Genomic DNA, 13064 nt, shown 5'->3' with positions numbered 1-13064 from the left:
TCTGTGTGTGCATCCTCCCTGGACCTGCAGGCTGAGCCTTTTCCACACCAGCCTTGTCCTGCTCATGAGTGAATTTCTCACAGCCATTGCAGGTAGCCTCAGGTCCAAGTAACATCCCTAAAATCAGGATCAAGCTCAAGTAATCCAGCAGACTCTTCCTGGTTACCACCAAACCAGCCACATTCCTGACTCCAGCAGGTTCAGGCAAAGTCTTTTCTCATCCCCAGTGCTGGATGCTCATTACAGCCACCCCAAGTCCCAGCAAGGGCTGAGCAATGCTGCTGTCCTCCATCCTGGGGACTTGGGATGCAGGAAACAACAAAATGCCCTGAGACCTTGTGAGCGGGAAGTGGAGGTCTGTGAAGTAGATGTAACTCCCAACAGCAAATGCCAAGCCAGGAGGAAACTTTCAGCTGAAATCACTGCAGAAAATGGGAAGAAATCCAAAAGTAAGGGGGCTTGGCTGAATAGCAAAGATCCCAAAGGCAACTCATAGCCAGGATTTACATCCAGGCAAGATGGAGCCAAAATCCATGCAAGATGGGGTCCTCCCACCCTCAGCAGTCTGGAGCCAAAAGAGAGGGGCCAGGAAAGCAGCAGGAGGGCTGGAGTTACATCAGCTGCAGCCCCACAAGTCCACAGGGGTGAGCAGCACCTCCTGCTCAGGGACTTGCTCCCTCACGTGAGGTTTTGGAAACCTCAAAAAGCCCAGTCCCAGAGCTACCCAGTATCCCAGCTGTGGGGAGGGGAAGCAGGAGTCCCTTGGGAGAGAGGAAAAGGTATGAGGAACAGCTTTGGGGAAGGAGGGATGTGTTATTGTGACGAGGGCATTTGTCTTCCCTGGAGGAAGGAAGAGGGGAATGCTGGCCTCGCTCCTGAAGGCAGGTGCATGGCTGGATTTATCCGGGGAAGGAAGCAGGGCGGAAGCGAGCCCGGAGCACTGGCGGCTCCAGCGGAGCTCAGGGGCAGGCACGGGAAGGGGCCCAGGGCAGTGAAGCAGCTTTGCGAGGCTCGTCAGGACACGGAGGGGGAGCCCCTGCCAGCCCCACCGCTGCGCTGGGCTCTCACACAATGCCCTGCACGGCACCTCATGGGCACTGCCGCTCCAGCAGCTGGGGAGATGCTTGTTCCCAGACTGGGCTGGAAGGCTGTGAATGCCTGTGCAGACCAGAAGACAAAGCAAAGGCAGCAGTGGGTTTGCTCTGGTTATTCCCAGAGAGAAACAGGACGTGTCCAGAAAACAGCTATGCAGCGTTGGGAACAGTCAGTTCCCCTGCTCTGCTCTGCTCCACCATGTCCTGCGCAAACTCAGAGAAAGGGAGTGAGAACAGCCGTGGGTCAGAGGGCACTGGAGTCTTGCCATTTTCTAAGGCACAGGGAAAAAAGCCAGGCACAGATGAAAAAGCACTGGAGTCATCATTTTAAGGGAGGGTAAGAACTTAATCTATCAATCTGCACTTCCTTGATTGCTTTGACTGCCACCTCCTCCCTTGGGAGCCGTACTGACTCTGGCTTTATCTCCCCAGGGTGATGGGGGCAGGTAGGCAAGCCAGAGGTTTGGGATGCTGGTAACAATGAGCCTTTGCCTGCAAAACTTGCACCACCACTCCCAGCAGGAATTCCTGCCACATCCCATCCTGGGCTCTCCTCCAGCTGGAGACAGACCACAGCACTGAGGGGGCTCCTACAGCACCTCGCTGCAGGATGCTGCAGGGGCTGAAGCTTACACGGGGCCACTGGGAGTCTTGGGCTTCTTCGCCCTGAACGTGCCCATTTGACGGCTAGTAAAACCAGCCACATCCATCTTGGGATGGTGCTGGCCCAAAAAAGACTGGCAATCAGCAAAACATGCTGCGAAACTACTGCAGAATGTTTGCCCTCCCGAGGCAGCTCAGGTAGGATCTAGGACATGGGTCTGGTGGAACCGTGAGCTGAACTCAGCGCAGCCCAGCTCGTTATGGACCATACAGAAGCAGCCTGAGCATCTGTATGGTTCTCGGCACACAACTCACAAAGTTTACGAAACTGAGCAGACAGGCCGAAACAAGCTGTGTGTGTGCCCAGAGCTCAGAATCAGGAGACAACCCTTCCCTCTAGTGGCTGGATGGCACATGAATCCCACAGCCACCTTCTCCCTCTGTTACCTCTCTCCCCATGATCAGCACAGATCCTAAGGGCATCAAATCTTACAAATTCTATGTGACTTTTTAGTGGGTTAAAACAGGTGCAGCTGCTGATTTGCACAAAGCCAGACAGCCCCGGGGGTCTGTGTCCACTCTGCAGCTTGTAGTGCCCATCCATGCCCATGGTCAGCCTGTGCCATGGCTGTGCCAGGCAGCACAGCTCATGCACAAATGCATCCCAGGCACTGGAGAAGCCACACATCACCGCTGGTTTCTGCAGCAAGGGTGGCTTGTAGGGCCAGTTCTTCAGCTGGGTTACTCCTCGTTGCAGCAGTCATTCAGTGGGACAGAGGATTAGATTCTGCTGGACCTTTTTATCATCCCAGTTTTAAGCTCGTCACTGGCCATTTCTGCCTTTTTTAAAACCCTGGAGAAGTTCTTATTTTAGGAAAAAAATTACATGATGGGTTTAGGAAAAAAACACCACTCAAAACTACAGGTAGATCACTACAGCCTTATACCTGAGAATTTGATCTTTTATGCTCAGAAAGAGGCTGAGGTGTAGATTTGGAAGCCTTATATTTCACTCTCGGGGATGTTACATTATAGCTAGATTAAAAATGAATGCAGCAACTTTGACTTTTTCAAAGTAGGAAGTGAATTATTAATCAAAACAGCCCTTCTATCAGCTAAGGAAAAATGATAAATGGAGCATGAAGGCCATAAACCAGAAGTAGAAATGCCTTTTAATAAAGGTGATTTGCTGTTCAGATTATCACAGTTCTATGCAAGCCTCCCATGATTCATTATTCACCTGCTCTGCACACACTCAGTGAACAGTAGCCAAAAGACATTACCAGGGACCAAGGACATCTCCTCTCAGCCAGGCCCCAAGAGAAGCTCTGCCTCTTCTAGAAACATCCTCTGCCATTCCTAAATGGACAGGACTTCACACCTAAGAGTTGGTGGTAAAACAGAGCTCAACAAAAAAACTGCACTGTGTAGCTTTAGTGCTCAGCTGAAGTGTTCATGTCATAAAATCAGAGAATGGGCTGGGTTGGAAGGGACTTTCAAAGGTCATGTAATGCAAAGAAGGGGCTGAGAATTACAGCGTGACAGTGGGCATTACAGCAACGGGCTCCTACAACTACACAGCAAAAAGATGCTGTAAGAAACCTTCATAACTCATCACAGCTTCTTATCAGGTTGTGGTTAATGAAGAAAATTGACACCAGCCACACCCTCCTACAGAGAGACAAACTGCAGATCCTTCTTTCCCCCCTTTCTCTGGCAAAGGAGGGAATGAATGCTTGCAGCTCCAGCAGGCTGACAAGGCTGACAAGGTGGCCCAGAGATAATCAGTGCTAAGGATGAGTTAGTGCTGGGGGTCTGATGTAGGCATGGGAAGTATTTCAGAGTGGCTCCTGGAAGCTCCTGGCTGTCCTGTGTCCCCCCGTACAGTGGTGGCAGTGCTGTAACCCCACAGGCTGCACATCACACTGCTGCAGTGTCCTTGTCCATGCATGTGCTGCTGCCTCTCCTGGGAATGAACACAAGAGAAGCTCAAAGCATCAGTCTTGGGATTCTTTTGCTTGGGGCAGGTTTAAAACCCCCAACCTGCTGCAGTCATGCTCTTACCATCACTGCTGTGTTAAAGTGGCTCTGCATTTTCATACCAAGACTTTTTTTTCACTTGACAAACAAGAAGCTGGCTAGTGAATCTCTCTGTCACTATGCCAGTCCATCTTTCCTTTATTATGGATAGTGTCTTTCCTGAATTGGGAACAAGAGTTATTTTTTTTTCTTCAAATGCCATTTGTGAGTTGGCAGCCTGAGAAAAAATAATCCTGTAAAACAGGCAATGATTCCTCTACACTATTAAAAATATAACCATGTTCATACTGCTCAAAAACAACATTTCAAAGACAGAAACATCACAACAGGATACAATTAATAAATCAATTACGAAGCAGAAAGTTCCCAGAACAAATCTAGTGACTGGTTTTTTAATCCTGAGAAAAGCCCAGACCACAATATATATCTGTGTAAGAAACCTCACAAAGAAACAAAGAGATGTCTGTCTTAGACCATTGCTCCTATTCTTTCTTCTTGATGGACAAGCTTGTATGAATTCCACACAGATTAAAAAGCACTGAACCATGCAATTATAATGATGGAGGGCATTTAAAATACATTTACTGAGAATACACATTGGTTGTCATCTCTTTCCTGATGTCAGTACAGCCCGTTACATAGTCCCATTTTGTCACTTTATTTCAGATTTCCACAATCCAGCAGGCAGCAGGAAGTTACAAGACACGGAAAATGGCTCTTTCTGATGAAGTTACACTGAAGTACTGGGCTCCATTTTTTAGCAATTAGTTACTGTTGTTCAAATGGCCCAAGTCCTCATCTTGCATCAGTGCCAGACAGGCTTGACTGTCATTCTCCCAGGATGTCTGCAGACTCCTTCTGTGGTCAAACCCAAGCGGTAATACAGAAGCCACTGGACCATCCCTCCAAGCCCCCCTGCTTCTGCTGGCTCCTTTCACCACAGGCCAGGCTCTATGACTTGTCAGAAGCCTGCTCAGGTCTCGGTTCTCTTCCAAGCCCACTTTGCTCAAGCTCTGCTATAACTGACATGTATTTGAATTCACTGGATCTGTGGTTGAAGGTCTCCACTAATCCGTAGATCTCGGAGCGATCCGTGGCATAGAACAGCTGCACCTGGCTGGCCAAGCACTGGGCATCGTGGACCCCCTGGGAGTGAGAACAGAGCTGTCACCATCAGGGTGGGACTGTGCCAGTGTCCCACTGCAGAAGAAATGCCACACTCCTACTCCCCATGTGGCTCAACTCTGAGTCACTCAGTTCAGCAAATCTCTTAAGAAACCACCTCCCTGGGGCTCCTGACCTACTTAAACACTTCAGCACCGTGTGTGTTTTAGCAACTCTCCTGCTGTGCATCTGCCTCAGAGGCCAAGTGTGTCTTTTGTGATCCCTGCCCACTGCAAGATGCACCAAGTCTTCATTTTTCCCTTCTTACAGCTGACCTACTTGCAAAGATTGATTGTTTGCTCTGAGATCCAACAGGGAAAAAGAAAAGCATTACCAATTACTCCACTCATTGACTTAGAAGGGGAGTCAGGAGGTCAGCCAGAGGAGGGATATTTTAATAATTCTGTTCCACCACTAGAGTGCCCAGTACCACCAGTCCAGGCACTGGTACTGTTATGCCAATAATAGTGTGTCTCTTTCCCACACAGAGGGAAAGAGTACAGTGTGCACAAACTGAACACACAACTCTGGAGTCTCCTGCTTTGACCAACAGGATTAAGCTTCAAACACTGTTTTAACTTGTTTGCAGGTAGCAACAGTTTTCCTTTAAATTTGCTTCTGTTAGTAAGAAAAACAGAAGCTTTGTTCTTTTACAACTATCAACTATAATACCCAAATAAAAAAAATAAGAATACATGAACTGAAATCACCAAAGACTGATGATTCCCTTCTGGCTTTTCCTAGCCTTAAGTACACTAGTTTAAAGTAAGACAGTGAGACTATTCTTTGGCAAAGGGTCTTTGAAAGGCTTCACTGTAATTTGATTTTAGTTAAAACTGTAAGAGGAGTTGCAGCATAAAATGAAGGAAGCCAATGAGCAGACTTGTCTTACCAAGAACTTGGAGTCCATTTCTGCTGTCATTAGTACTATCCCTTTGTCCTTCTGCAGATCAGGATAATGGTACAAGACCAACTGGCTTGGAGCACCTTCACCTTGGGTCTGAAGGAGAGAAAGAAACCTGTCAGTATCCCTTAAAAACCTTCACCCCACTGCAGATTTGGGTGCTTGATTACAAAACTTTGAGCATTATCTGCCACAGAGGCAGTTACTTCCCAGGGCTTAAGGGCCAGTTCTAATTAGAAATTCATTATTCTTGGTATTTACAGAAAACAAGGGATTTGCAGTGTTAGGTTGTTTTTTAACATGACTAAAGACCATTCTGCATTCAAAAGAGCCCACAATTTTTTGGAAGATATTTAATCTTACAGCATCTACTGCTATTCTAAGTACCTTGCACAAACAGTTCTAAAAAGCTTGGCTCTTGCTCATGTTTTGAGTCTACTGAATTTCTACTTCATTATCCTCTACACTACAGAGACACTTAATACCCATAACTTTACTAATTTAACTGTAACTAATGTACAATTAAACCATAATTAATAACAGCTATTACCATGATATTTCTCTTCAGGTTAAGCTAGACCAGTTTAACCTGTTGGCTAAACTACTTATTAAGTACCATATATTGCAATATGCTGATACTATCTATTTCTGGATCCTAGGTCAATTTTGAACTTCTTATCTCAAACACTCACCTGAACATTTATCAGGGAAGTGAAGTGTAATTCTGTTCCAGACCACTGCCCCACAAAGAACTCATAGCCTTCTTTTCTTGGCAAAGCATACAGAAACTGCAGAGAAATTATAAAAAAACCAAATTAATTTTCTCTTACACAGAACAGAATTATGTCTGTGTCACACTGGCCTCCAGCATTAATGCTTTAGTGAGAGAACCACAACAGAATAAAGAGTTTCTTTGTCCCATCATAAGTGACAGGACAACAAAAATCAGACTTCAAAACACACAATGAAGCACAATTACCCTATCAATACTAATTCATTAGCAAATATCTTGACAAATACTTTTGTCAGTATTTCGAGACATAAAAGGGAAGGAGAGTGGAGAACATTCAGCCTCTGACCTTTTTGTTCACACCTAGAAAACTAACAGCAGAAATGGTCAAAAATAAGGTAAGGAGCAGAGTATTTAATCCAGTCATTTTATCAGCTGCTCCAGAACGGGCAGCAAGCATGTTCTGTCTGGACATTTACAGCCTATCAATACAGCTCCACAGGCTACAGACTTGCTCGTTTTCCCACGCCAAGGGAAGGACAACACGGGAACAGAAAATCTCACAGGACAGCTGACTGAATGCCAGTGCAGTGTACAGAAATGCACTTTAGGCTATAAATAACCACCCAATCTCCAAGCAGCTTAGGAAGCCAGATACATTTGATCTTGCTCTTGGCAAGTGAAGTAGGTAGGACTAATCCATCAACCCAGTAAGGTCTCCACTCCCTGGGAGATTCTGTGCTGCTGCTCTCTCAACCCTCCATCTCTTCTATCCAGATCAAACTGTTTCATACAAATTAATAGGCTCTGCTTTATCTGAGCACCAGGACAATAGTTTGAACACCTGGATTTTACCTCAGGCTGCTACAATGAATATGAACACAAGAGGGTTAAAAGTTAATGGATCAGGCTCTGAAGAGAAGTGTTACAGCTCTACAACCACTCACTGCTGTACGTACCGATGGACACTTCTGGGCTCTCTTCCACATCAAATCAAACTTGTCTGCCTTTGGGGAAGGAGAAAGAGAAGTTCAATTTTCATACCACAAACGTGGATGCAGAGCTGCTCACAATCACCTCATTAACCTTTACAGGGTACAGCTTCCATCTAGAGAAGGTCCCACTGTGGGGCCAGATGGCAATGAGTGCTTGGAAAGCTGCATTTAGTTCTTATTTACCTAAAAGTCATCAGCATCCTGTTTTAACAAGGTTATCTCTAAGATGCAGCAGCAAAATCCTTGGATCCAGAGCCTCATTCCTTGGATTTGGGGGCCCCAAGCCTGAGGCTTACATCCTCTTTCAGTAATTGCTCCACTGCATAATGTAGTGTCAACAGCTGAGCGAGACAACACATCCCTGGCTCCAAATTGTGAATTTACATCATTGTCATCTGTTCTTCAATATAAAAATGCAGCCCATCTATACACTCAATCACATACTTATTGTTTAGGTTTAAATTAAAACCACAACCCTATTTCAGCCCTGATGAAGCCTGGCAATTTCATTCGTATGTTCTCTGTGTTTCCCCAGATCTTTTGCCTAATATTTTTTTTTTTGCTTCCCAGCACTGTATTAATATCTACTCTTAGGTGTTCAGGAAAGAAAACATATGCCATTCATCAAGAAGAAATTCCTTCGTGTGTACTTTTGAGCATGGGAGAATTATGCAAGGCCTTTCTTTCAGCCAACAAAAAGCTTCTGGCAAAAGACAAAGGGGTTTTTTCCCCCTCGATGACACCATGAACTGCTTCCTAATGTGCCTGGGATCTGGTTTGCATTGCAGCCTTAAAAAGCTTCCAACACTCCTCCTAGAACAGTGCACCAAAGCACAGTGCCAGCCCCACTAATGAAAGACCTACATTTTAATTGCACTCCCTGGCTTTGGCCCTCTGCTACAGTAAAAGTGCAAGTCAAACTATTTTCACAACATCCACACGCTGGGAAAACCAAAACATGCGGCTGCTTGACTTCAAATCGCACACTTCCACTTTCAGAGCGTATAGCACATCACACATCTAGAATACTGCCTCCCACTGAATTCAGCTGCAGCTCAAAGGGCCAAATACAATTACAAATCAGACCCCAGATCTAAATGAGGTTTCAAGAACTCAAGGAACACACAGTTGTGAAAAGACAGATTTAAGAGATGCAATCACAGAATGACCCTGAAGAAAAGAATAAAGAGAAATCCCCAAAGTGAAAAAAGTCTCCTTCAGCCTAATGCAAACTAAGAACAATTAACATCTGGAAAAGTTATCAGGAGTAAGAAGTATGATCTTATCTCAGGAAACACCCTGCAATCTCAAGAAAGACAGTGCTGCCAATAATTGTAAATGTATGAAAGTAAGTTCTAAGTGATTAGCCACATGCACGTTACCAGCCAAGTGCTCTTGGATTGCCACATAAACCTTGAGGCAGCTGCCTGTGCTGCAGGGAAGAGGGCAAAGAAACCAGCAACTCCGAGAAAAATAACTCTAAAAATACAAATGCTACTTAATAAACACTAGGGACTTGCAAAAAGTGCTGAATGCTTGTATTAAAGTAAGCCTGGAAATTCTAGCCAGGTGTGCAGAAAAAAGTCCTTGATTCATTGAGACTCCTCTGAGTGAGAAAAAAAGGGAAATGCATTTCTGAAAACAAGAGCCTTTGTTTGGGGCAATAAAACCACTCAGGCCAGAAAGTAAGCTTGTTCTTGAAACCTCACTTTCGTTTAATGACTGCTTTTAAAAACAGCAGAATCTCAGTTGGAAAGCAAAGTTTTGCATGCTGGCTTTTCAAGTGCAGAACTATAGAGGAAGTACTTACAGGAATAACAGCATAAACTGTGTCTTTTGCAGAAAAATACTGATTCCAAATCTGCAGAAAACAAAGATGATGAGATTCAGTTAAAGTCCAGCATTTAGCAATAATATTAAATGCTTTAAAAATCAACTAACCTTTGTAAGCACTTTGGGAAGTCATTTTTCAATCAAGCCTGACAGACTTTCCTGCTAATGCAACATACTTCTGCAAAGGTTCCAGATTTACCAAAGGCAGATTCCAGCCAGGTAACAGAAATCAGCAGTGGGCTCAGAGGTGGCTCAGTATTTATTAACCATCAGAAGTGCTTCTCACATTTTTCCCAACAGTCACACTAATGACTTTTGGTTGGCTTTTTTGGTGGTGGTGGTTTTTTTAATAAAGATCATATAAAACATTTTCAACAGAAAGCAAATCTTTGCATGATGCTCCTCTGTGTTAAGTCTTTCTTCACCACAGCAGGATGGCAATACCCAGTGTACCGTACCTCCTAGCACATCTTAGGAGGACTTACCTAGATGGAGAAAAATTTATCTTCTCCTATGGATACCCATGTGAATATGCTTTTTGTAAATATACTTCCAGGCTGTGTTTTATTCTTCAGTCTGAGTAAAATTTCCATCCTTACACATAGATTACTATTAAGCACAGATGTGAAGCAAAGTTTATTCAATTTAAATCCATCACCTGTGTTATCTCCTCTGCTGTTTTTTCTTTCACCATCTCAACATTAAGAATTGAATCAAGTGTCTGCAAGAGAAAGCATAAAGAATCCGGCATGATGGCAATTCCCTGACCTTGTAAGAATCCAGAATGAATGGATGCAATTACAGAGAACAAAATCAACCTAGAGGAGCTTGATTCAATTTACAGTGTTACTTAATCCCTTTAATTGCCAAATAAAATCCAGCAGCAACACACTGAGAAGTGGATTCACACACCGAGGCAGAATAGATTCTTTCAGGACACAGCACATGCTTTGCTTCAGCTGTGCAGATCTCTACTGAAGCTGCAAGAGAAGCTGCAGCATTTTGCATTCAGTCATCTCAAAGATGTGCTCTTTGGCAGATTTACACTGAAGATTTACTGAAATAAAAGAATGTGAAATAGAATTCTCTTGTCCCTGGGCTGGCTGATCACTGCAAATGTATTTCCATGCTGTAAAAGGAGCTTAACCCTTTCCATTTAATGTCAGAATAGATGCCCCAACTGGAAGGCATTTCTAGGGTGTCACAGAAAAAGGACAGGGCAATAAAAAAAAAAGTGTCCAGAGTGCCAGGAGTTTTAAGGCTGAACAGGATCCCAACAGTAAACCAAGATCTTATGTGCAGCATAAGGAACACCAGATTTATGTTCTTGACTGAAACTGGCTGTGGCAATGCAAGTTAATCCACACCCTTGCCTTGCCACCATGTCCCCTCCTAGCACATGGGCTCATTTCTCTTACCTTATCCTTTGTGAATCCTCCCTTTGATGTCTTGCTGCCCAAGCGTTCTGCCTGCAAGAAAACATTCCTCTTTAGTTTTACAGCTAATGACATAACACCATGGACTTGCCTTCCCTGCCACACATAACCTGCCTGCTGACAAAAACTCGAGTGGGAGCTCAAGATTCTTGAAAATCACTGCAGTGTATTTTTAATAAAATAAGTAATTGATTAGATGAAGTAAATAAGATTAGTAAGTTAATGTGTATTATGAATTTCATGGCCACAAATGATTAGTCAAAAGGAAACTATTATGCATTTTGGATCCAATATTATTGAACAGTTTTCTTGCTTTCACTAAAAAAATGATAAATGCAGGATTCTGTCACTCCTCTGGCCAAAATAATCTGGAACTAATTAAACTTAAACTAATTAAACTTAAGCAGAGAATTCACAGTCTAAAAAATAATATAGAGGAGTACAGAAAAATGCTTTTAGCCATCACACAGTGAAATTTCAGAGCTCCTACTGATAGGGATACTTCAAGTTTGTAGCATTATGCTGATCCCATAAAAATAACATCAGAGCATCAATGTATGTGATTTACAAAGAAAATTGGCCTTGCCTTTTCCTCCATGCATCTGATAAACTCTCCTTGTTTGGAATGTCCCACGGGCTGCTTTTTCACTTCACTTCTTTTTTCCATACGGGATTCAAACACATCTGGGTTGGACCTGAATTGGAACAGGGACTGTTAACAGTACAACAGAGCAACAGAACAGCTCGAGTTGGAAGAGACCCGTAAGTGCAAGTACAACTCCCTGCTCCTTGTCCAACTGGACATAAATTCATAGAATTAAAACATTCCAGTTTGCTTTAAATAATCTTAAGTTTTTAATTATGACAATAAACAGGAAAAATCAATGCACAGTTAAGAAACTGTGAAGGCTGCTGCACAATATCTCCTATGACCCAAGGCTTTGGATTTGTTTTTGGCACTGCATTCCAACAAGACCAGGTTGGATGGGGCTCTGAGCAACCTGTCCTAGTGGAAGTTGTCCCTGCCCATGGCAGGGGCGTTGGAAGTGGTTCATCTCTAAGGTGCTTTCCAACCCAAGCCATTCCACGGTTCTGTAAGTGAGTCTATGAAGTCTTTTGCTTCATTAATTTATATTGCTAACTAAGGTAATCCATCTTTATCAGGATAATTCAAAACCATGATTCTTCCATAGGCTGTTTTATTGTGGTCTTGCCAGAAGATGGACTTACTCCTAGAATAAGACTCAACTTCTGCCTACTCACTTTCTGTTCAAATCCTTCTTTATAATAAGATGGAAGACTGTAAGTTGGAATACTCTTTGCCTGCTCTAATGGTTTCCAAAGCTGGAGTAGTCTTGGCCTGTTCCAAAGATTTACAAAGGTGGAAAGCATTGCTGGGTGATGAACGTCACTTGGCCTTTTAAAAAGTTTACTATGATATTTATTCATGTTCTTAACTTAAAATTTTCATTTAATCTTCGCAAAACTGTCTCTCATCAATCTGACCACGTCGGGAGACGATCCTGGTGATCGACTACATGTGAATTTCATGTAGTGAATACTGATGAAATACACTGACCTGGTGTCGACTACATGTGAATTTCAAGGCAATTGGCCTAAACTAATGAAAAAGCTCAGACAGAACATCCCCTTCCAGGAGAGCGCTCCGCAGGCACGCCCGTCCGCACGCCCAGCGCGGCCCGCCCCGGCCTCCCTCAGGCGCACCTCCGCAGCTCCTGGATCTTGTGCCGGTACTTCCCGTAGAAGGGGTTCTCCTCCAGCGCCGCCTCTCCCGACCCCGCTGCCGGCCCCAGCACGCCCCGAGCCGGCGGTGCCAGCAGCCCGAGCGGCCGGAGCGCGGCGCGGCTCCGCAGGGCGGCCCCCAGGCCCCAGCCTTGGCACAGCGGGCCCGCCATGGCTCCGCTGCCCTCAGCCCGGCCCGCGCTCCGCCCCGCTCCCCTCAGCCCGCTCCGCCCTCAGCCCGGCCTGCCCTCCGCTCCACTCTGCGCCGCTGCCCTCAGCCCGCTCCGCGCTCCGCCCTCCGCTCCCCTCAGCCCGCTCCGCGCTCCGCCTTCAGCCCGGCCCGCGCTCCGCCTCGCTCCCCTCAGCCCGCTCCGCGCTCCGCCCTCCGTTCCCCTCAGCCCGCTCCGCGCCCCGCTCCCCTCAGCCCGGCCCGCGCTCTGCCCTCAGCCCGGCCTGCCCTCCGCCCCGCTCCCCTCAGCCCGGCCCGCGCTCCGCCCTCCGCTCCCCTCAGCCCGCTCCGCC

General features: G+C 45.4%; 1 protein-coding gene across 1 annotated transcript; it reads right to left on the bottom strand.

Annotated features, from left to right (window-relative positions):
* Positions 1-4100: 4100 nt before the first annotated feature.
* ATPAF1 (ATP synthase mitochondrial F1 complex assembly factor 1) lies at positions 4101-12748 on the bottom strand. The gene is made up of 9 exons (XM_021528932.3): positions 12525-12748; positions 11386-11494; positions 10782-10832; positions 10022-10084; positions 9341-9391; positions 7495-7542; positions 6498-6593; positions 5794-5901; positions 4101-4883 (listed from the first exon to the last, which is right to left on the bottom strand). Exons 1-9 carry the CDS (start codon positions 12713-12715, stop codon positions 4689-4691), a joined length of 912 nt encoding a protein of 303 aa, XP_021384607.2. The 5' UTR covers positions 12716-12748; the 3' UTR covers positions 4101-4688.
* Between the last annotated feature and the right edge of the window lie 316 nt (positions 12749-13064).

Source organism: Lonchura striata, chromosome 9, assembly GCF_046129695.1.
Source record: "Lonchura striata isolate bLonStr1 chromosome 9, bLonStr1.mat, whole genome shotgun sequence".
In the NCBI taxonomy this organism is placed as follows: Eukaryota; Metazoa; Chordata; class Aves; order Passeriformes; family Estrildidae; genus Lonchura; species Lonchura striata.
This window is presented reverse-complemented; position numbering and strand designations above follow the sequence as displayed.

What these genes read in the sequence shown, in the direction of transcription:
- ATPAF1 (XM_021528932.3), bottom strand. Translation starts at nt 12,715, where the DNA reads ATGGCGGGCCCGCTGTGCCAAGGCTGGGGCCTGGGGGCCGCCCTGCGG. An exon ending in TCAGATGCATGGAGGAAAAG is followed by an intron (nt 10,833 to 11,385) that starts GCAAGGCCAATT and finishes GTTTTCTTGCAG; the next exon opens with GCAGAACGCTTGGGCAGCAA. An exon ending in GAGGATTCACAAAGGATAAG is followed by an intron (nt 10,085 to 10,781) that starts GTAAGAGAAATG and finishes TTTCTCTTGCAG; the next exon opens with ACACTTGATTCAATTCTTAA.